General features: G+C 39.9%; 1 protein-coding gene across 1 annotated transcript in view; it reads left to right on the top strand.

The window, feature by feature from the left end:
* The first annotated feature begins 4,250 nt into the window (after nucleotides 1–4,250).
* LOC118895306 (translation initiation factor IF-2-like) overlaps nucleotides 4,251–24,234 on the top strand; it is a 196,943-nt gene continuing 176,959 nt past the window's right edge. The window contains exons 1-2 of the mRNA XM_036852244.1: nucleotides 4,251–4,303; nucleotides 10,828–11,200. Of these exons, the coding sequence (XP_036708139.1) occupies nucleotides 4,251–4,303; nucleotides 10,828–11,200 (426 nt within the window). The remainder of the gene's footprint in view (nucleotides 4,304–10,827; nucleotides 11,201–24,234) is intronic.

The following is a 24,234-nucleotide window of genomic DNA, read 5'->3' as shown; positions in this document are numbered from 1 at the left end:
CAGTTAAATTTGAGCATCAGTGGACCAGGTAGGATGGTGACTTGGGTGCCTATATCCAAGGAAGCCATAGAAATTTGAGTCCCTCCCCTCCCTGAGGTTCCTAAGTATATTTGTATGTGTGTATGGCCTTCAGTCCTCCTTTGGGACAAGGAGACCTTGACCCAAACATTTGGTTTCTTAGAGTAACAAGACTTTCCTGAGGTCAGAAAAAAGAAGGAGGGAGAGATTGGAGGGCGCAGAGGGAGAGAGCAGCTCCTGCCTTTGGACGAAGAATGTCACCGGCCATATCAGTAAGTAAAGAATATTGTGGCCATCAAGCCATCAGTGACTGCACCCTGAGGGCATTTCAGGATGGACAAAAGCAGGATCCTGGCCCTGGATAGCTAAGGTTCATATCAAAGGAATGATTTCAACGAGCCCAGACCCTTGCATCTTCCCATACCTAGAAAAGCACCAAATTCATTAACTTGAGATGTCTGTTTTTCTTTAATCAACAGTAATATTTTGATGTTCCAACTACCTGGTTTTTGTTGCAAAGAAAACCGGCCCCTCCCTTATGTACCCTGGCCCCTCCCTTACCTCTTTGGAGCATTCCCTCAGAGCTATCTGAGAGGCTGTCTTCCAGGCTTAAGTCCTCAGTTTGGTCCACCAAATAAAACATAATTCCCAACTTTTAGGTTGTACCTTTTTTTTTTTTTTTTTTTTTACATCCCCAATAAGCAAAGCTTTGTACTGACTTCTAATTTCAAGTGGCTGAACCAAAGTTCTATGTCCTTATTGCTGACACCATTTATTTCAGCAGCCACAGTGTATTATTGCCTTTTGACTGGGGCTGTAGGGCTTGCTGCCCGTTGTCACGATGACATCTCTTTCCTGTCCCACCTGAGCAGGAGAACACCATTCCAACAGCTTGTTTCAATCCCACCTCTCATTGCTCAGCCTCTAAATATTCACTAACAGGTAGGACAGTCCGGGACCCGTATTTCCTCGCCTTCACTCAACACTTGGGTGAGAGCATTCACTACAGTCAGTTCCTGCGCAATCTTCTCCTGTCCCCTGCCTTCATCCTTTCACTTCAGAGAGCCATGTCTGTCAGCACCCATCCTTTTGTGGCCCAAACTGGAGAACTGTGAGTGGTCTGAGACTTTACTCTGCTCACAGCCTGGCATGTAACCTGCCACACGTTCATGAGCGCCAGCAGAGGACAAGAGACTCCTGGGTCAGGGACGAAGCTCTTTATCACTGCACAGCAGGCAGCCGTGAGTATTACACCAGCTCCTCCTGCCCCCATACCCCACAGGGGGCATGCAGGCACACCTAGATGGGTGCTGCACATGCAGTGGGTTTATATCCCAACTGAGGAACTGGAATTTAGGAAACCTCAGTCCCAAATAAGGGGTTTCAGGCAAACCTGCACAACCTTTGCCCTGGAAGGGGATGTTATCTTTCTTCTATTGGACGGAAAACAAAGCTGCCTTGTTCTCTGGGGTGACATTGTCTCTACCTCCCAAAGCTTTACAAGCATCCTTGAAAAGATTGTTCAGAACAAAAACTGTCCCTGCCTCAGCGAAAAAAACATGCAGAAATGAGAGCTCTGTGGAGAGTTGTCTCCAACACCTGGAATGTTATCTTTTTTTTTAATTCTGGTAAGATGTACATGAAATGTACCATTTTAACAATTTTTAAGTGTACAGTTCAGTGGCATTAAATACATTCACAATGTTGTAGTACTATCACCACTATCCATTTCCAGAACTGTAATATTATTTTTAATGCATTAATTAATGCATATATTAATATAATATATTATTATATATATTATATTATTATATTATATATAATATATTATATTAATAATAATTATTATAATATAATTAATAATTTTAAAATTTTATTATTTTAATAATAAAAATATTTTAAATAATATTACATTATTTAAAATAATGTACTATTATTTTTTTGCATTTAATTTGAATTTTTTATCTGTGCTCATAGGTGGGACTGGCCCGTAGTCATCTTTTGTGTGAAAGCAGTGTTGTCTAGCTTTGATGTCATAGTCATCCTTGCTTCCCGGCACATTACTGACCAGGGGATTTTTGCAGAAACTAATGCCTGTGTCCGGCGATGTGTTATGTAAGTGAATATTGAAACACCTGCATTTGAGTAAATATCAACAACATTTTTTGCACTTCATGTATTTATTTGAAACTTCGTACATGTCATACTAAGGCATCTTAATATTTTGTTAGAGTGTGATAGGCATTATAACAGGCACCTTCGTGCAGGGGAACAGAACATCTATTACAACTATACCGTGTTTCACTGCACTTTCCCTGGAAGAGCAGACTACACTTTCTGGCGGCACTTTTTTTCTTAGTCCTGTGGGTATTATTTCCTCTAGAATATGTTCTTTTATTTTACCTGATAGTCGACAAGGTGAATCTTTGCTGGGGGCTCTTTCAGAAACTCCACAAGAAGGATCAGGTGTTGGACTACCATTACATTCACCAGAATGGTCAGTTACCCATTCTCTAGCTAGTGCTAACAAAAATTGCTTGTAAGTCATTTTATTCTGTGCACTAAGGCTACAATAAATTTTAAACGCATTGAATAAACTGCAATTACTCAAATAGAAACCCACTTTCTTATACCATTTTCGAGTTTTCCAGAGGATATTGAAGTTTGCCAGACATTGATAGGATCAATCAACCCCTTTCATATATTTATTATACTCTAATATACAAGTGGGCTTAGTTATCTGATGGCCAGTCCTCCTGTCTTCCTTTCCTGTAGAAGCTATGGAGGTGTCATGAATAGTGGTCACCATGTGGACTAGCCTCTTGTCTTTCCACATGAGAAGAATCACTTCTCCCTTCGTAAGAATGTCATTTCTCCCCTCTGTAGATTTTTAGATTTCTCCTTTAATTGGTTTGGTAGACCACAATTCTCTCTTATAATCCCACAAACTCTGGTTTTATTTTTCAACAATATTTCAGATGTGGACACACTGTTGTAATAATTGTTTTGGTAACTATGGTGCCATGAACCAAGATAAGGTTGTAGGACTGATAATATTGTTTCTTGCAGTTTCTTTCCTTCACCCGTGTAAATCTCAAGGTTGCATATATATCCAGTTTCACTTTTGCTAACCATCCTGACCAAAGCTCCATATTTTGTAAATTTTCCAGGATTATAGGATTTTTTTAAAAATATTTATTTATTTATTTATTTATTTGGCTGCGCCGGGTCTTAGTTGCAGCATGCAGGATCTTCGTTGGGGCGTGCGGAATCTAGCTCCCTGATCAGGGATTGAATCCGGGCCCTCTGCGCTGTAGCGTGGAGTCCACTGGACCGCCACGGAAGTCCTCGAGATTATAGGTTTCGAATCTGAGTTGTCCTCTCCACTTTATCGTTGCCTCATCAAGTGATAGCTCTTGTTTGGGTATATAGATCAATTGAAATTTTGGTAGAAAATAATCTAAAAGAGGTTTAACTTTTGAAATTCTGTCCACAGGAAGTGGAGTTTCCGAGTTATTGTTAAAGTGAAGAAATTATCTGTTTGAACCTTCTTCTCGTCATAATCTTTGGAAAGGTAAGTGTTTCAAGTAACGGATCAGTTGACCAATATTTTTCCAGTGTGACTTTCTTATTTTTTCCATCAAAATTATTAATCCAAGAAACTTCATGTCACTGTTGGCTACATAAAATGGACTGATAGTCCATTTTAAAGCCTTATCATACTTTTTATATGATTCTTCATTCTGTTGGCGATTCTGAAGCAACCAACTCAAAAAAGTCGTTACCGGGACTTCCCTGGTGGCGCAGTGGTTAAGAATCCACCTGCCAGTGCAGGGGACATGGGTTCGAGCCCTGGTCCGGAAGATCCCACATGAAGCGGAGCAACTGAGCCCGTGCGCCACAACTACTGAGCCTGTGCTCTACAGCCCTCGAGCGACAACAACTGAGCCCGTGAGCCACAGCTACTGAGGCCCAGGCGCCTAGAGCCCGTGCTCCGCAACAAGAGAAGCCACCGCAATGAGAAGCCCGTGCACCACAACTAACAGTGGCCCCACAGTAGCCCCCGCTCGCTGCAACTAAAGAAAGCCCGCGCGCAGCAATGAAGACCCAACGAAGCCAAAAAAAAAAAGTCGTTACCAAAAATTAATTCTGTTATTTCACTAACACTTTGCGGGTGATTACATTCAGTAGTTACATCTGACACACCTGTAAAGTCTTCTAATTTTCGTGCAATGTTGTCTTCAATCCACTCTTCTGTAGAAGCAAAGGAGCATTCTCCAGCACCGTGAGTCTCATTTTCACTTTCTGTATCAGAATCAATCACTAAGGTTTTTTGTCTTTCTGTTGGTCGAATATTCACATCGTCTGAAGAACTATCATCTTCTGAGACATTAGTATATATGTCACTCGGACAATCAGAGAAAGTATCTGCATAAAATTCACTGAAAAATTCTTCACTCAAAATTTCACAGTGTCATTTTTGAAAATTTTATGGTAATAAACTTGCATTTATAATATACACAAGGTTGGAACAAAAACCTAATGGAGCAAAATATGAATGATAACGACAATCATAAGTTGTATAATGAACTCTTGATCAATTTTAAGCTCTAACAACTTCGCAAGGTGATGTTAACTAATCACTTTCTAAAATACGTATTGATACGTTTCCGGTCAATAACGTTCGGGTAACAAAAGACGTATTAACACGTCTCTGGCCAATAATGTCCTGGAATGGGTAGTGAAATTTCTCTTTTCCCATGCCCTGGAACCCTTTGCATTACATGGGAATTGTTGACTCCTTGAAAGTTTGTTAGAGCTGACTCATGAAATTACCTGGGTAGGTGTCTTTTTTAGAAGAAAACATTTGACCACCTTTTTGATTTCTCCTACGATATTCATCTATTCTGATTTTCTTCCCCTTCTCAAGTCACTTTTGGAAATTCAGTTTTTCTGGAAAATCTATTTCATCTAGATTTTTAAAAATCCATACTTTAATTGTTTCTCTTGTGAAACGCTTATTTTTTGTGTCTCTTCACTGACTGACCTTTTCCTAAGAATCAACATTTTATTTTGCTGATCAAATCTACTGTTTGTTTTTATTTCATTACTTCTGCTTTCATTTCCTCTTTTCTGCTTTCTTTGCCTTTATGTGTTTTCATTCTTGAGTTATATACTTAGTTTACTTTTAATCTTTCTTAAATTTCCTCTAAGAACCTTGGGCTGTACCCCCAAAGGTATTTTGTCATTGCTTTCTAAATAGATTCCTATTTCAGTTCAGGATTATTCATTAACTGGGGTCACTATATAATTCACCATCCAAACTGGGATACTTTCATGAGTGAAATATGCATATTATGTCCAGACAATAAGTGTAAGCTGGGACTGTTTTGGGTGAACCAGAAAGTATGATCACCCTATTTTTTTTTTTTTTTTTTTAATTTTTTTTTAAAATTTTTTTTTTTTTTTTTTTGAAATTCACGGTCTTTTTTTTATTTATTTATGACTGTGTTGTGTCTTCGTCTCTGTGCGAGGACTTTCTCTAGTTGTGGCAAGTGGGGACCACTCTTCATCGCGGTGCGCGGGCCTCTCACCATCGCGGCCTCTCTTGTTGCGGAGCACAGGCTCCAGACGCGCAGGCTCAGTAACTGGCTCACGGGCCTAGTTGCCCGGCAGCATGTGGGATCTTCCCAGACCAGGGCTCGAACCCGTGTCCCCTGCATTGGCAGGCAGATTCTCAACCACTGCGCCACCAGGGAAGCCCTGATCACCCTATTTTTAACATGAGTTATTTAAAAGGAAGTTTAAATTTTTTGCATAGGACATAGGATCTTGTTACAACTTTCTAATGTACTGAATTTTAATCACAGAATGTGGTCTGCAAGTTTTTTGTTTTTTATTTTAATTTATTGAGCTTTTGGGGGGGGGGTGGCACTAAGACTTGGTAAAGTTTTGTGACTGTGCCACATGGTGCTGTACGGAATGTGCATGTTTTCTGTTGGATACACATTTCTTGACATCTTTTAGATCAAGCTTGTTAATTTTCTGTGTAATTATCTTTATGTGTCAATTTCTAAGAAAAGTTAAAATCTCTCCCACTATAACAGCAGATTTTTAACTTTTCCTTTTATTTCTGTTTTTGGCTTATATAATTCAAAATTTCTATTGCTAGATACGTAAATTTTCAAGACTGTTTTTTTGTTGTTGGCTTGTACCTTTTAGCATTTGATACTTTTTACCTTAAAATCTCTTTTATCAAATATTAATATTGCTACTTATGCTTTCTACTCTTTTTGAACAGCTTTATTGAGATATACTTTATATATCTCCATAAAGTGCACCCATTTAAATTGTATGATTTGATGATTTTTAGTACATTCACAGCATTGTACAACCATTACCACAACCAATTTTAGAATATTTTCATCATCCTAAAAAGAAACCTCATACCTATTAAGAGTCACTCTCCATTCTCCCCACTCCCCCTCCCCCCAGCCATGAATCTCCTACTGTCTCTATAGATTTGCCTGTCTGGACATTTGATATAAATGGAATCATGTGGTATATGGTCTTTTGTGCCTAGCTTCTTCCATTTAGCATAACGTTTTCAAGGTCCATTCGTGTGGTAGCATGTATCAGTATTTCATTCCTTTTTTATTGCCAAATATTCCACTGTATGGATAATACCACCTTTTGTTTAATCCATTCATGAGTCGATGGACTTTTTGATTATTTCCACTTTTGGCCATTATAAGTAATGCTACCATAAACATTCATGTACATGGTTTGTGACGCATATCTTTCATTTTTCTTAGGTGTGTACCTAGGAGTGGAATTTCTGGGTCATATGGTAGGTAACTCCATATTTAACATATTTCGGAACTGCCAACTATTTCCCAAAGTGGCTGCACCATTTTACATTACTACCAGCAATGTGTGAGGGTTGAATGTTTCTACATCCTCACCAACAATTGGTATTATCTATCTTTTTAATTATTGCTATCCTAGTGGGTGTAAAGTGGTATTTCATTGTGGCTTTGATTTGCATTTCCCTGTTGGTTAATGGTGTTGAGCATCTTTTCATTTGCTTATTGGCCGTTTGTATATCTTTACTAGAGAAATGTCTATTGAGATCCTTTGCCCATTTAAAAATTGGGATATTTCTCTTTTAAACTATTGGGTTGTACAAGTTCTTTATATATTCTGTATACAAGTCCCTTATCAGATATATATGTGATTTGCAAATACAGGTATCCCCGGATTTTCAAAAGTTTGCTTTATGCCGCTTCGTTGTATTAGTACCTGTTTTTGCTAACTGAAAGAAATCCAAAGAGGATTTTCTTTTTTACAGAAAAAGTCAAAAAGCAAAAATAGTGGTCAGTGTTTTACAGCAAGCTGTTATAGAGAAGATGTGCATCCCAAGCAGTGAGAGTGGCACTGCCAAGCTCTTTCCCCAGAAACTACACTTAGCATCTCAGCATCAAGCTGCCATAGTTTGAACTGTGTCTGTATCTGTGCCTTATCTTTTTAAAATTGTATTATTATTTTTTTATTGAAGTATAGTTGATTTACAATGTTGTGTTGATTACTGCTGTACAGCAAAGTGATTCAGTTATACATATATATACATTCTTTTTTTATATTCTTTTCCATTATATTTTGTCACAGAATATTGAATATAATTCTCTGTGCTATACAGGAGGACCTTATTGTTTAAGTGCTTTATCTTGATTTATTTTGTGCATCTGTTGGCAAGCTGTATTCTAAGGTAATTGCTTCTTTGCTTTACACCACTTTGGATTATGAAAGTCTTCATAGGAATGCTCTGCTTTCAGATAGCAGGGGAAACCTGTATATTTTCCCACCCTGTGGGTCATATTTTCACTCTCTTGATGATATTATTTGCAGCACAAAAGTTTTGAATTTTGATGTAGTCTTATTTATTTTTTCTTTAGTTGCTTGTGCTTTTGGTGTTGTAGCTAAGAAACCATTGTCTAAGCCAAGGATGTGAAGATTTACTCCCATGTTTTGTTCGAAGAGTTTTACAGTTTTAGCTCTTACTTTTAGGTCTATGATATATTTTGAATTAACTTTTGTATATGGTGTGAGACAGTGTTTCATTCTTTTGCATATTAATATCCAGTTGTCTCCATGTGCCTTCTTTTTGTTAGTATTTGCCTAGTATACTTTGCTGTTACTTTATTTTTAGACACCATTATAACTTCGTAATTTATTTTTTAAAATTTATTTTATTGAAATATAGTTGATTTACAATGTTTTAATTTCTGTTTGGCAAAGTGATTCAGTTATACATGTATATACATTCTTTTTCATATTCTTTTCCATTATGGTTTATCACAGGAATAACTTTGTAATTTAGATGTAAGATATGTAACATGCAACAATTATCCCCATTTTACAGACTTGAAGAAACGTCTGAAATTAAGTGAATCATCCACAAACCCATGCACAGAACACAAAGCCAGTACTATGGATAGGGTAGGTGTTATTCTTAGTGTCACCCCATCCCAAGAGCCACTGCCTGCCCTTTGAGTCTTTTAAATAAGTCCACCTCACTCACCTTGAACTCTGAATATTCACAACAGCCCATCCCCTGGAGTGGTCAGAAGGGAATTACTAACCTTATCCTTGACTAATAGAAATTTTCAAAATGATGGTATACTTCAATTTTCTCACTTTGGAGATTAAAGCTGTTGGGAACACAACAAGGTCCTGAAGAAGTTGCAAGGGACAATCACGGTACTTCCTACACCACAGTATTTCTACTACTTTAGCTTTTTCCTATCTTTATTTATTTATTACCTATATAACTTTTATTTGCACAATTACTTTTTGTCCCACTCAGTTCATTGGTCTCTCCTCCCAGTGAAAGATTTTACTATTGTACTCCTTTCCTGAGCACTAAGAAAATTCCATGTGAATACACAGGGAAAAGGATGTTAGGCAGACATGGTGGAGTATAGAATCTTGAGGCTTTGGAAGTCCACGGTCTAATTCAGGGTTTCTCAGCCTTGGCACTGTTGACATTTTAGGTTAGATAATTCTTGGTTGTGGAGGCAGCCCTGTGCATTGTAGGATGTTTGGCAGCATCTCTGGCCTCTACCCACTAGATGCTCGTAGTAGCACCTACCAACCAGTTGTGACAACCAAAGATGTCTCCAGAAACTGCCAAATGTTTCCTAGAGGAAAAATCACTCACAATTGAGAACTATAGGTTTAACTATATAACTTCTTTCTCATATCCTTTAACTTGTATCCTCTAATACAGCAGTTAAATGGTTAAATATTTTTAAAATTCTTAACGTTCTGCATCTTTCTTTTGTATTGTATTATGGTCTCTGAAAATCCATGTGTTACACGTCAAAAGTGGAATAGTGGACTGATACCTGGTTTGATGTGCCACATTGTTATGACAGCCCTGAATGTAGTAACTAGGAACCAATGTGTTTGAAAAGTGAGGGAAAAAACAGCACCTGTCAAAAGTGGTGCCTGATAGCTGCTGATTTCTGAGGCCCATGAGACACAAAGTCTGTTGGAGGTAGAGAATGCTAACATAAGCATAAATTCTCTAGAACTCTTTCAATATTTTAAGGGTGTATAATTTGGTATTCCTTGCCCTGCAAAATTAAAAGACAGTAGACCTACACTTGATATATGTAAATTTGCATATTTATAGTGTGTGTATTCATGTCCTTGGCAAGACTATAATATGTCAAGAAAAAGACCCCAGTTATATGTTCTACACCGATTTAATTTTTGGCTTCTGAGAACTTCTAGTGCTGCTAGATCAAATCAAAGAGAACTTGCTCAAGCCTTTACAAAACTCTTCATTATGCTTATTTGGAATAAAGCAGACATCATTTAGAATATGCAAGCACTGAACAATGATATCTATATTTACAAAAATACACAACCATATTCTATAGTTAATTGTTTATCTAGAAAAACTCCGTTGGATAAGGCAATATGCACTATTCTCCCACTACCAAAGTTGCTCCTTTAAGTCAGGCACCTGCATTTAAATTAGTAGTCCTGGTTTTGGCATTGGGACATCCAACTCAAGATGGAGCACCTATTAGGGTTACCCCTCATCTTCTGCATCTTTTGTCACAGAATATTGTGGTTTTTTTTTTTTTCTTTGTTTTCAACTTCTTGATTAATAATGATACAAAATTGTTTTTTAGCATCTTTGCATGCATAGTGAAGGAAAAGATCACTAGAAACGGATTTCCAAGTTCCATCGAAAGAGTCATAGCAAAACATATGGAGAAAAAACCTTAGTGTTTCCAGTTAGGCCAAAAAAGGAAAAGATAAATAGTTTTCTTAAAATATCAAAGTCAATATTTAATTATGGCTAGGGATAATAATGCCCAGTGTCAGTGTCAGTCTGTTCAGACGTACAGCGACTCAGCAAAGCAATTTTGAGCCTTTCTATTTCTGTGTAGCATCTTTCAACTTGTTTGACTTTCAGGAGTCCAGTGCCATTTCTCACTGTCTGGGCTCTGCAGGGCGCAACTCCTTCTGGAGTCCAGGTCGCTCCCATTAGTCTCTGGCTCATCCAGGTACCAGGGGCCAGACTTGCATCCCGTGGGGTGGTGACTTACGGTCCCCGGTTCTTGCCCCACGTGAGCCCCCCTGGGAGCTCACCACAGTAACCTCCGACACCACGGGTTCAGCCGGGACGTCCCCTGCAGTGGTAGGGAGGGCACTGACCAATCCCACGCCCTTCCCTGTGCCCGGCTCCGGTTTTTGGGCACCCCCCCCCCCCCCCGCTACTCGCCCGGGAAGGGAGCCGTCCGGCGCCTGTCTTTCCTGGAGGGCGCGAAAGGGAACTCGGGGCTCCCCGCGCGCCGCAGCAGGGCCCAGCGGTCCACGCGCGAAGCCAGGCGGGGCCGCGGCGCGGGTTCGAGCGCCCGAGGCGCGGGCGGAGCATGTGACCACGCCGCGCGGGGCCGGGAGCGCAGTGCCGCACGCTGGCGGCGGCGGGGAGAGCAATGGAGGCCGCCGCCGCCTGAGAGGCGGGTGCGCTGCCGGTGCTGCTGCGGAGTCTGCTGGTGCTGCGGCAGCGCCGCGGACTGTGCATCCGCGCCCGCCGCCCGCGCGGGACCGCCCGTCACCGTCCAGCCCCTCTGCCAGCCCCGGCGCCAGGCGGGGACCTCAGGTGAGCGCCCTCCCGGCCCGCGGCCGGAGCCAGACAATGGGTGCAGCGGGCGGGCTTCTCCCTTCCCCTCGCGACCCGCGGGCCAGGCCCCCGCGGCGCCCCGGGATCTCCGACCTTGCCTGTGCCCTGGGGGCGTGGGCTCGGCGTGGCCGGCCGTGGACTTTGGGGCGGTGTCCCCGCGCGTTGTGCGCGGACCCTCCCTGAGGCACCCGCGCGTGGTGTGCGCCGCTTTGGATCCCACTCGAGGAACCTGCGGACGGGCTGTGCCCCCGGGAACTTGCCGAGAGCGTGGGACCTTCTAATTCCCTCTGTTCTTCCCGCGCCGCAGCAGCCTGTCCCGGGGTCCCCGGCTTGGGTCCCGACTGCGGCGGGGGTCAAAGCGAGACCTCGCCGTCTGGGATCTCGGACGCTGACCCGGCTCAGCCCTTTCCCCGGGCCTGAGCTGCATTGCTTTGTTTAACCTCTGCCGAGCCATTTCGCACAAACTCTTGTTGCTCCAATTCTGATGAGCCACCAGTTTGCTGGCTGAGGCAAGACAAAGGTTTTCCCTGTTTACAAGGGCTGGAGTCGGGAGACTGCACGCTGCCAGTGGTGTAAAATGTGTTTTCCTTATCTTCTCCCTGAGGTTTTTCTGGTTCTATAACCCTCCTTTCTTGCAGAGCTCTGTAGTGGCGAGATTGGACCTCCTAACCCTACCGAGATGGTGGGTGGGGTATGGCTTTTATTCCGGCTTATCAGTAAACAGAAGGGCAGACGGCTACATTTGAGATAGTCTCAGAATAGAGGCATCGTAATCATATTATGAATTTCAAATTTTCAGAGAAAATAGATAAAGACACATTGATTCAGTGGATGGGCGGGGTGGCAGGGGGCAGAAAATCTAGTAACCACCACCGTGTGTTGTGAAATTTTAATATGGTTTTAAGAATAATGGCCCGGAAACTGATCTGGTGTAGGTGAGGGAGTGCGTGTGTGTTGGGGGGGGTGGTGATGGAGAGGGAGTGGTTAGAATACAAAGGATAAGGCAATTTTAGTAAAGCCTTCTTAGTATCATGTAGCAAATTTTCAGATCATCAAGTTGTCATTAAATCATTGTTTCCCTGTAAAAATCACCTGTAGTAGTTGTTGAATTATATATAAAAAGGCTAACAATTATTTGGTGTTGTATGTGACTCAGGAATCTGAAAACAACAATTTTGAGTAATTTTAAAAAGTCAACAAAGGAAAGACACTTCCACTACTCCCTCCTTTATGCTATTAGAAAACTGAATCCTAGTTCAATATATTCAACAGAAAATTAGCTGTAAGAAAAAAAGGTTTCAAAGGCAGGTTTTTTAAGAAACATTTTGGAAAATGCATCTCATGTAGGCGATATGGTTGCGTTACTTCAGCTCAGACATGTGAAGGGAGGAAAATCAGGCTACTAGATTGCCCCTTTCCAGGATTAAAAGGTAGTTTCTTCAAATCCGATATTTACAGTCATCTCAGAAATGGGGAAACTTTCACTTTAAAGACTTAGCAGTCATTTAGCACTGAATTTGGAGTCAGGAAGATAATAATACTGACTTGACACACTTAGGCAATTGGTGTGAGAAACAAAAGCTTCCACATAGTTCTTTCCAAAAACTATAAAGCACTGTAATAAATGTAAGTTATTATTATTGCTAGGTGAGGAAGCTGTATTTTACAGTTTTCTCTTACACAATTTTGGGAAAATTAATTGAAATTAATATGAAATTCTCCAGGGTAAGGGACAGTCTGGTATATACTAAGTGTTCAATAAATAGTTGAGGAAAGAATGAATTAATGAAAAATAAAATGCAAATGGATAAAATATGCATACAGATCGAATTGGTTTACTTCTTTTAGTTTAATGAACATTTACTGAAGGCCTACTGTGTGCCAAGAGCTGTACAGACTGTTTCTACACACAGTTTATAATAAAAGCCTGGTGACCTTCCTTTTTTGATCATGTGTGATGTATGTTCCTATGAAGACCGGGGCCCCTTGGGTCACGTTAATGATCATCTCATGTAACTGAGTAGCACAATAGAACATTTCACTTGTTATATGTACAAATACTTTCTCACAATGGCCTGTGGGGAGGCAGGGCAGATACTATCATTCCCGTTTTGTAGGTGAGGAAATCCAGACACAGCGAGATTAAATGACTTGCCAACTCCTCGCCACTGAAGCAACAATGCCAGGGACAGAAGCTCGACCTCACGCCTGGTGCTTTCATCTCTGAATCACACTGTCCTCTCCAAGATACGCTGTACCTCCAGAAAATCTCTCTTGAATTAGGCCTTACTAAAGTCTACCTTTTGAATAACTTTAACGTAAGGAAAAGTTACATCTTATAACCCACTACTTAGTGAAGTGGTTAAATGTGCAAGTTCTGGAGACAGGTGACTAAATTTGAACTCTGGATTTACCAGTCACTAGTTCTGCATCTTTGGCAAGTGACTTAATCTCTCTAAGTCTCAGTTTTCTCATCTGTAAAATGGTGAAAGTAATAGTACCTACCTACTTTACAGGATTTGGGGGAGGATCAAATGAAATAATGTGCTTAGCATAATGCTTAGCACAGTGTCTAGTAGAAACTAAGCATTCAGTGTCAGCTAATTACTTTTATTCTCATTATTGTAATGAAGCAGTGGCTTTTAAACTTTTTTTTTTGGCACAATAAGAGATGAGTTTTACTTTGCCATCCAGTATACAGATACATTACAAGTGTGTTTAATTAAAAAAAATTCATTAATCAGTGCTCAGACTTCCTATGTGCAATGCATTCTTGTATTTTTCATTCTGTTTTATTTAGAAATGCTGGTTGAGATACACTAAATAATTTCATATCCCGTTAATGCACCAGGACCTGCAATTTGAAAAGCACTAATGTAAAGGATAGTCAGGTTAATGAGTGCATTAAAGAAAAATGTGTTATTCAATCTTTACGTTTTTCCCTCTAATGATTTACAGCATCTTTTGGAATTTGAATATTAAATTACACTGAAAATAGGGTTTTAAACATTTCTTAGTAATTATAACCATATATTGAGTATTTATTACCGTCTAAGTACTGTGCTAAGCAGTCTATTTTTGTATGTTATCTAATTTAGTGCTCATGACAGCCTTGTAAGAAGGTCTTCTGTTTCCATTTGGTAATTGAAATTAAGACTCAAAGTGGTTTTAGGAACTTGCACAAGGTCACAAAGTTAGTGAGAGTTGAAGCAAGAATTGTTCTGTTTGACCCCAAAGCTCTCTGCTCTTTCAGCCTCAACACTGTGTTCTGAGGTTCTCTCACAGTGATTTCTTTAGACATATCATTCCTTCTTTTGCATAAATTTGAATGGCAATATTGAGAACTTACCCGTTGTGGTGCATCTTTTGTAGTTTCCTTTGAAAGGACCCATTTGAAGAAAATCTTCAAGTTAGTAAAGTAAGAAAGTATACTGCATAGACTAGTATTTAATTTTGGCTTTGGCTGGTCTTTGATGTAAACATTTTGGAATAACTTCTCAGGTTTTTATGACAGAGTCACTCAATTGGTCAGTTTTATTGTGCACCCAAAGGTTTAATATATATTCAGAACAGACATGAAATAGCTGTGTCACTATAAAAATATTTCATTACAAATGAATGTCAGCTTTTGTTAAGGCACAAAATGAAGACTTAAGAGCTACAAGAGTACTTTATAGTATGTTGATTTGTTTCAAACTCACCAGGCAGTGAAAGTATTTTGTAAAGTACTTGTAAGAAACCACCACTAACTGTACTATTAATTTTTTGTTTTTGTGTTTCACTTCCTTGCAAGTGTTTCTTAAATTTTTAGCAGTATTTTAATTTTAATTTTTTGGTAGTTCTGGGACTTCCCTCCTCTTTTAAAAATATTGTGAGAAAGAATTTAGGAAATATATTTTATAAAGAGTACTTTGAAACACAAATAGATAATTTTACATGACAATGGAAAGGCAAATTTCACTGTTTCTTTCACACTTATGTCTGACAGATTCAGGCTCTTTCAGTGTCTGGTTGAATGCGAAGGAGTGTATCTTATAAATAAGATAATTACCAGGTGCTTAAAGATATATAAATACGCTCTTGCTTTTGCATTATAGCTTCCATGTGTATGGAGCTTTTAACTAGTTTATTTGTTGAATTAAGGTTGGTATTTTCAAAACTGACAATTTTTTAAAATCAGAGTTTGTGTAGATCATGATGCTATATTAGACAAAGATCAGTTTCATGGTTTATGTGAAACCACATATTTCTTTTCATCAACCATCATTTTCTGTTAAGATTAGATAAAAGTGAGTATATTGTTTCATTTACTGTTGGACATCAGATTTTATCCTTAGATGAGCCCTCAAAAACTTGTTTTGCCCCTGACGAAATTGTGTACAGTTGTCATAAGCTTATGTTTTATGCTTATTTTATTAATTTATTCCTTTTGTCTAACACTTGACCCTTAGCGGATTGGTATAGTTTTTATGAGCATCAAGAAACATTACAGCTATTGAATGGTCACTGTAATGTTTTTATATTCAGGCAAGTAAACTGGATTCCCATTACATTTTGTACTACTTTTATTCTTGATGTGAAAATTCTTAGAGATGAAAAGAGCAAAATCAATTTAGATATGTACTTGTACTAGTGCCTTTGAGGCGGATACATAGGCATATTTTGGATCTACTTACATGTATGATTTCCGCAGTTACATGAGAAGTGCAAGATTACAAGCTCTTAATCCATAAATTTAAAAATTGTCTTAAGTAACTTTGTGGAAATGAAAAAACTGAGTTAAAACATTTAAGAGATGTTGAATGCTTTAGTCACATGTTATCAGAAATATTTAAGAAGCCAAATAGAACAACCGTACGTAATAGCTTTTATATTTTAGTGAGTTTGCATGTGGAAAGATGATTCCATTTAAAATGTCAAAAATGAAATGCAGAAATATTTTCAATCAGATTTTAAAATCTTCACCAGCTCTCCCAGATGTTTGTAGAATTTTTCAAATAGTATTCTTTGAGGCTTGCGTGGAAATTTTAATAAACTTACTTCTGAAACTGGTACTATTTTAAAAATGTGTCTTTGAGGAAAAGATACAGAAGCTGCATCCCTGAAACACTTTGGGAAATATTTCAATTGGAAGTAAGTACTCAGCTCACTAGAGACAGGTTTTTAGAGTAGAATTTAGAGCTGATACCAGCTGCTAAGAATTATTCTCATTAACAAGAAAGGAGGGAACACTTGTAAAAAAGGTGTTGGGCTTTTTACCAGGGAGAGTAGGAATAAGCCACCCAGAGGTCCACTGGCCTGTCTCCACTCCCCTGGTCAGGGATTGGCTGGCACTAATAGGGGAGAAGGGGAGCAGGCGGGGGGCAACAGAGAAACTCAGTTATTGTTTAAATCTGGGATAAGCTGGATTCAACAAATAATCTGTGAAAGTTCTTGTATATAATTGTTAACCCACGCTTTCCCAACTTGGGAGAAAAAAAAAGGAAAGTCCATGGCCCCAAGATCATGGTTTTTGGAAGAGGAAACATCAGGACCCCGTTGTCAAAGCCATTTGTGGTCTCAGGCCAGGGCCACAGCTGACGTTCTTAGGGAAGCTTGCGACGGATTCAGCAGAGCTGGTAAGACACTGCCGATGAATTCCAGCTGCCCTCAATGATTGCATTCCAGCTTTTCTTCATTTTGAAAAGTTCTTAATAAATGTAGAGTGGCTTTTTCTCTACCGGAGTATTATTGTGACAGATGCAGTGGGCTTGCTTGGCACTACTTAGGATGCAGCTGCCCAGGCATGTTTGTGATGGGTTAACTGTTTTCTAGAGTTAATGAGGTCAGGGTCACAGGTTCAATTCCCGGGAAGGCCAGTTAGCTTTGCTTTGTTCTCTGATCTCATATTGTGCTCTTAACCCAGACCAGCCATCTGGCGAAGGCAGATCATTGATCACAAAGGGACTAATAAGCAAGACGGTGTGGGAGGAGTAGCATGAATCTTCCTCAGTGGATGTTGAGTAATTAGAGAAACAATTCCAAAAGCACATGCACATTTGTGTTTCCTAGCATTATCTTAATATGTGGAAGATAACATGGTCGTCCCATAATTTTCTTTGTCATTTCTGTTGAACTCCCATTTTAACAGTTGTTTTTTCTAGTTCTGAGGTTTTAGAAGTCTCATTTATTTAGCAGTTATACATTGTCTTGAATGTTCTTAACTTCCTTATAGATTTGTAGGGCAGTGGCTCTGTGAGAACAGGGTAAGTCTGACAGTAATAGGTCAGACCACACCTAGTCACTTGTTTACAGATCCAACCCCATTTGAATTAAAAAAATAAAAGTTAAAAAAAAGCAAAACACCATTTTGAATGAGAATGAATAGACTGAGAATATCCGGAAAACACTTTATAGTTTTTCTAAGCATACCTTCATCTCCAAATCTCTTATTCTCTTTATTAAAATTACTTCTAGTGTCGAGAGAAATATCCAAGATCATCTAGACCAGTGCTGTCTCATACAGTAACTGGTCCCCCATGTGGTTATTGAGCATTTGAAATGTGGCCTGTCCAAATTGGGAGGAGCCCTAAGTTTAAAATACACACTGGATTTCAAACACTTGGTATGAAAAAAATGTACAATACATCATTGATAATTTAAAAATATAACATGTTGAAATAATGTTTTAGCTATGTTAGATTGGCTAAAACATTATTAAAGTTAATTTTACCTTTTTTTTTACTTTTTAAAATGTACCTACTAGAAAATTAAAAGCTACATATGCGGCTTGCATTATATTTCTGTTGGGTGGTGTTGTTCTAGACCAACCGTTCATTTTACAGATGAGAAGGCTAAGTTCAGAGGTTAAGTAACTGAGCTGAGTTCTTTCCATTGCCTGTAATCTCTCCCTGCTAATAGGTTAGGTGTTCAGGAAGATGGGAACCCTTTGAACCATTAAAAGACCATTTAGTGCATGGCAATTGTCATATGTTGCAAGGTCTGTGCCTGAGTCATTGCATATTAGGTATCGTGCCAGGTGTGTGTGTGCACGCGTGCGCGCGCGTGTGTGGGAGGGGGGCTTTGTTTTGTTTATGGTGTTGATATTTAGGCTCAGTTTTACCTTCCTATTATAGGCCAGAAGCCCTGTGGCTTTATTTAGTTCTGAGAAAAGCACATTAAATTATTAGACATTAACAGTTGTAACTCTGGAGTAAATATGGTGCTCAATTGAGTGAATACTTTAATATATTTTGTGAAGATTTCAGACAGTTTTGAATGACCCTTGAGGACGAAGCAGCAAGCTTTTCAGGCTGTATTCCTTTTGGAGGGAGGAGAGCTGAAGTGAAGAGAGATTGCTTAGCCGGTGTTCCACAGGAAGAGCTTATGAGCTGTTAGTGACTGTCTCTTAACCATGGACGTGACTGATGTTCCAGTCAAAGAAGAAATAGCCAGGATCAGGCGGTGCGAAAGCCGTGGCCCCCAGTGGGGGCTTCCTGGCAATTTTGTGACATAATAGTCTTTAATTGGCAAAGATAGAAAGGAAGAAAACCTCAGGACCAAATTTGTTATTTTTAGTTGAGATTTTTGTTTTCCTAATCAACATAGGCAGCTCAGATTAACATCTTAAAGATGTTTACATTATGCAGCTCAGATCTAGTCTGCCTTTTTCTCCCCCTTGCCCACACAGAGTTGTAAGTCACGATCAGTTTGTTATCAGTGACAACTCATGAGCAGCGACTTCGTCAGGCAACCACTTGACACTTCACTTACTCTCATCATCCATACTAGCTAGTAATGTGCACGAACTTATGCTTTTACTAGGGGCAGTGTGGAGGTTGAGAGAAGATAGGCAATTACTTCCAGAAGGGTGGCTTATAAAAATCTATCAAGATGATCATTTTTCTATGCTTTTTGTCTGTTGCAAACAACCGGAGTTATCAGAGAAACAAAACAAGATAGCAGTCTTAAATGGTTACCTTGGAGTAGACCAGAAATAAGTAACTGTGTCCTGCGGTATGAAGCTTAATGAAAAGTACCATGACCATCCACATCCCATGCAGCCTGAGTCATCGTAAATCCACTTTATCTCACGTCAGCAGACGTGTGTTGAGTGCTGCGAACCGTGGGCTGGGCACCATGGACATAGCGTGAAAAGAACAAGGATTGGGGGAGTACAGGTCACTTGAATGAGAACTTTTCTTGTAGTTTCTAGCTTGAGAAAAAAATGTAGCATTTTTACATTGCTGCAGAATGAATGAATGCATTATGATTTATGTCATACAATTCACTAGTTGATTTCATGTGCTGTCACGTCCCATTTCTAGTTGTAACTGATTTTTTTTTTTAATTTGGGTCATTGGGACAGTCAGTTGGGGTGCTGGGAGGCTTGTTGTCATGTTGGGAATCATATTGAATATGGAAAGGTAGCACATGTCCCCTGTATTTCTCCTTCTTTCCCTGATCCAGCTGTTCATACCAGGCACTGTGGAGTTGCTAGTGAATATAAAAATGAAGCATTCAGTCTAGTAAAGAAGAAAGACAAGAACGTAAAATGTGCTGTGATAGAAGTCCAGGTGCTATGGTGACTCAGAGGAAGGGGTGACTGTTCTGGGGAAGGAGGATAGAATGAAGAAAGATAAGGAGGTTGCTTACAGAGGAAGTGATATTTGAGCTGGGTCTTGAAGGATGGGTAGAATTTTGACAGATGGAGAGGAGGTGGAAAGGTATTCCAGAGGTAGGGAACAGAGTGAGCAAAGATATGGTAAGCATGAGGCCATGGTATACTGAGGTGGCAGGAACATTCAGGCATGGTAGGGAGTGGCAGGAGACAAGACTAGAGGAAGTGGATCAGGCAAAATTTGGAGAGATTTGAAAGGCTGAAGCATACTGACATTTTTTAGGAGCTATCAAAAGCAGGGCGTGGCATAATTGTGTCTACTTTGGAAGGATGACTGGGAGTTAAGCTTGGCTCTAAGTCCAACTTTCCCTCTAATTAGTCTAGTGACCATGGGCAAGTCACTTTACTCCTCTGGGCCTCGTATAATCTCATATAAAACAAAAGGGTGGGGCAAGAGTTATCCGGTCAATCAGTAAACAAAGACAGGACTTACCAAGGGCCTGGTCTGTGCTAGGTGCTGCTGTTGGTGCTGGGATACAAAAGCAGACATACAGCCAGGGCCCCTGTACTGTGGAGATGATATTCTGGTGGGAGAGAGGGACAAGAAACAGTACACAAATAGTATATAACACAGTGTCACGTCGTGATAGGTGCTGTAAGGGAAGTCAAGCTGAGCGAGTGGAGTGAGAGGTTTCCACAGAGCAGCCCAGAAAACTTTGGATGAAGTGGAAGAAGCCATGGGACTCTTTGGAATCTCTTCCAGATCTCAAATCATAGGTATAATTAAGTGAAAAGCTACGGAGTTCAATCTCTTCAATATTGATTAAAGTCAGTTTCCAAATAGATGTTGTTCTTACAGTTTCGATTAGGTCCACCAGTATGGCTGTCGATGGACAGACTCTTTTTAGTGCTCCATCTTTGAAAGTACAGCATAATCGACTAAGTACAGCATAATCGCATTTTAGAAAACAGTTTCTTCAGTGTTTTGGAAAAATGCCCCTTGCATGGGTAATTCTGCACGTTATCCCTCAGTGCATTACCCATCTCAAAGCTTATGGCTTATGGAATGGGAAGATGCTCATTTTTTTTTTTTTTTAATTTAATTTATTTTTGGCTGCATTGGATCTTTGTTGCTGAGTGCGGGCTTTCTCTAGTTGTGACGAGCGGGGGCTACTCTTTGTTGTGGTGCGCAGGCTTCTCATTGCGGTGGCTTCTCTTGTTGCAGAGCACGGGCTCTAGGTGTGCGGGCTTCAGTAGTTGTGGCTCGCGGGCTCTAGAGCGCAGGCTCAGTAGTTGTGGCGCACGGGCTTAGTTGCTCCGCAGCACGTGGGATCTTCCCGGACCAGGGCACGAACCTGTGTCCCCTGCATTGGCAGGCGGATTTTTAACCACTGGACCACCAGGGAAGCCCCGATGCTCATGTTTAAGCCACTAGATTTAGGGTGGTTGTTCAGTGTATTGAATGGCTCTTCTATTGTAATATAAATTAAAATTAAGTGGGAGCCCTGGGAAAGCTCTGTTTTAATTAGAGTTGGAATGCATCTTAGGAGACCATTTCTGCCAGTTATAATCGTAACAGTGGCATGATTTTTTAAAAGAATCCTTAATAAGCTGAATCTTTCCTGAGGTCTTAAAGTTTATTTTGTAGATGATTCTTGTCAAATCATGTGAAAGGCAGAAGAATGCAAACGTTCTTCTTTGGCCCTAAACCTTTTTCTTGGAGATGTGAAACAGCTGAGCAGTAATCCGCAGAAGAGCATGCTTTAAACTGGCTTGTTGTTGAACATGAGCTATGAGCTTGGGCAATCTGGACTTACTATTTAGTGAGGACCATTCACATAGATTTTTTTTTTCCTCACATAGAGTTTTAAATTGATTTCCCACAAATTATGTCTGCAGTGTTGGGAAGCTAGAGTGGTAGACTGTACTTTCAGAGATGGTGTAAGATGTGATCCCTGGCCTCCGCTGGCATGGAATCCAGGCTGTTGCTTTGTCTCCTTGCCTAGTAGTTCACAGCCAGTGAGACTGGCCCCACCTGAATTATTTAACTCATCTTATCCTTTAAGATAATTACAAGGAGTTGTTCTAGAACTAAATGACTTACAAATTTGGGGTTTGCATATACATTTTTGTCTTTTCTTCATTTTCACTTTTACCGAAGATAGAAATACCTCCTGGTCTTTGGTTCTGCCTGCTGGTTTTTTATAATCCCTGCTCTGGATTACCTCATTCTGCCAGTCTCTGTTGCAATATGATTTATATTTTAATTTTTTTTTTAATTTTTGGCTGTGTTGGGTCTTCGTTTCTGTGCGAGGGCTTCCTCTAGTTGCGGCGAGCGGGGGCCACTCTTCATCGCGGTGCGCGGGCCTCTCACTGTCGCGGCCTCTCCCGTTGTGGAGCACAGGCTCCAGACGCGCAGGCTCAGTAGTTGTGGCTCACGGGCTTAGTTGCTCTGCGGCATGTGGGATCTTCCCAGACTAGGGCTCGAACCCGTGTCCCCTGCATTGGCAGGCGGATTCTTAACCACTGCGCCACCAGGGAAGCCCTATTGTTTTAAAATTAAATTTTCATTATAATTCCCTCATGCATCTGTCTTCCTGAGAATGTTTTGTTGTTTGGTATAGCTTAAGAAAGAGAAAGGAAGGCAAGGAAGGAAGGAAAGGAGGGAAAGAAGAAAGGGAATTCTGTTTGGACACTGTACTAACAGGTCATGTTAGTATTTGATTTGCTCATTATATATGAATTTACAATATTCTGCTTTTTTTCCTTCAAATGTTAAAAATATTTTTTATTATGGTAAAATATTTATAACAAAATGTATCATTTTAACCATTTTTAAGTGTACAGTTTATTAGCATTAAGTACATTCAAAATGTTATGCAAAAAAAAAAATAAAAGGTTGGGGGGAATTCCCTGGTCGTCCAGTGGTTAGGACTCCGTGCTTCCACTGCCCGGGGCCCAGGTTCCATACCTGGTCGGGGAACTAAGATCCTGCAAGCTACACTGTGTGGCCAAAAAACAAAAAAAGTCATGCAACCATCACCTTTATCCATTTCCAGAACTTTTTCACATTCCAGACAGAAACTCTGTATCTGTTAAACGATAACTCTTCATTCCCCCCATCCCGTGGTAACCTCTATTCTTCTTTCTGTCTCTGTGAATTTTCTATGAATTCTAGGTACCTCATAGAAGTGGGATCATACAATATTTGTCCTTTTGTGGCTGACTTATTTCACTTAGAATACTGTTTTCAAGGTTCATTTATGTCGTAGCAAGTATCAGACCTTTATTCCTTTTTATGGCTGAATAAGATTCCACTGTGTGCATGTGTGTGTGTGTGTGTGTGTGTGTGTGTGTGTATACATTTAAAAAAATCCATTCATCTGTTGATAGACATTTGGGTTGTTTCCACTTTTTGGTTATTGTGAATAATGCTGCTATGAACATTGTTATATAGTATCTGATTGAGTCCCTGCTTTCTATTCTTTTGGATATATAGGTAGGAGTGGAATTGCTGGGTCGTATGGTAATTCTTTGTTTAACCTTTTAAGGACCTGCCAAATTGTTTTCCATGGTGACTATACCATTTTAAATTCCCACCAGCAATGTACAAGGGTTTCAGTTTCTCCACAGCCTCACTGGTGTTGCTTGTTATAACAATTAATATTCCATTGTATGTATATACCACATTTTGTTTATTCATTCATCTGTCAGTGAAAACTTGTGTTACTCCCATGGGTGTTTTTTTTTTGTTGTTGGCTGTGCCATGCGACATGTGGGATCTTAGTTCCCTGACCAGGGGTCGAACCCGTGCACCCTGCAGTGGAAGTGCAAAGCCCTGACCACTGGACTGCCAGGGAATTCCCTCCATATCTTAGCTATAGTAAATAATGCTGCCATGAACAAGGGTGTATAAATATCTCTTTGAGAACCTGCTTTCAGTTCTTTTGGATATATACCCAGAAATGAATTGCTGGATCATATGGTAATTCTATTTTTAATTTTTTGAGGAGCCACCATACTGTTTTCCAGTGTGGCTATACCATTTTACATTCCTACCGGCAGTGCACAAGGGTTCCAGTTTCTCTACATCCTCACCAGTACTTATTGTCTTTTGTTTTTTCATAATAGTCATCCTGACAGGTGTGAAGTGATATCTCACTGTGGTTTTGATTTGCATTTCCCTAAGGATTAGTTACATTGAGCATCTTATCATGTGCTTATTGTCCATTCCTATATCTTCTTTGGAGAAATGTCTATTCAAGTCCTTTGCCCTCTTTTGAATCAGATTGTTTGCTTTTTTTGTTGTTGAGTTTTAGGAGTTCTCTATATATTCTGGATATCAATCCCTTATCAGGTATATGATTTGCAGATATTTTCTTCCATTCTGTGGTTGCCTTTTTACTCAGGGGGT

Source organism: Balaenoptera musculus, chromosome 5 (assembly GCF_009873245.2).
Source record: "Balaenoptera musculus isolate JJ_BM4_2016_0621 chromosome 5, mBalMus1.pri.v3, whole genome shotgun sequence".
NCBI lineage: Eukaryota > Metazoa > Chordata > Mammalia > Artiodactyla > Balaenopteridae > Balaenoptera > Balaenoptera musculus.
This window is presented reverse-complemented; position numbering and strand designations above follow the sequence as displayed.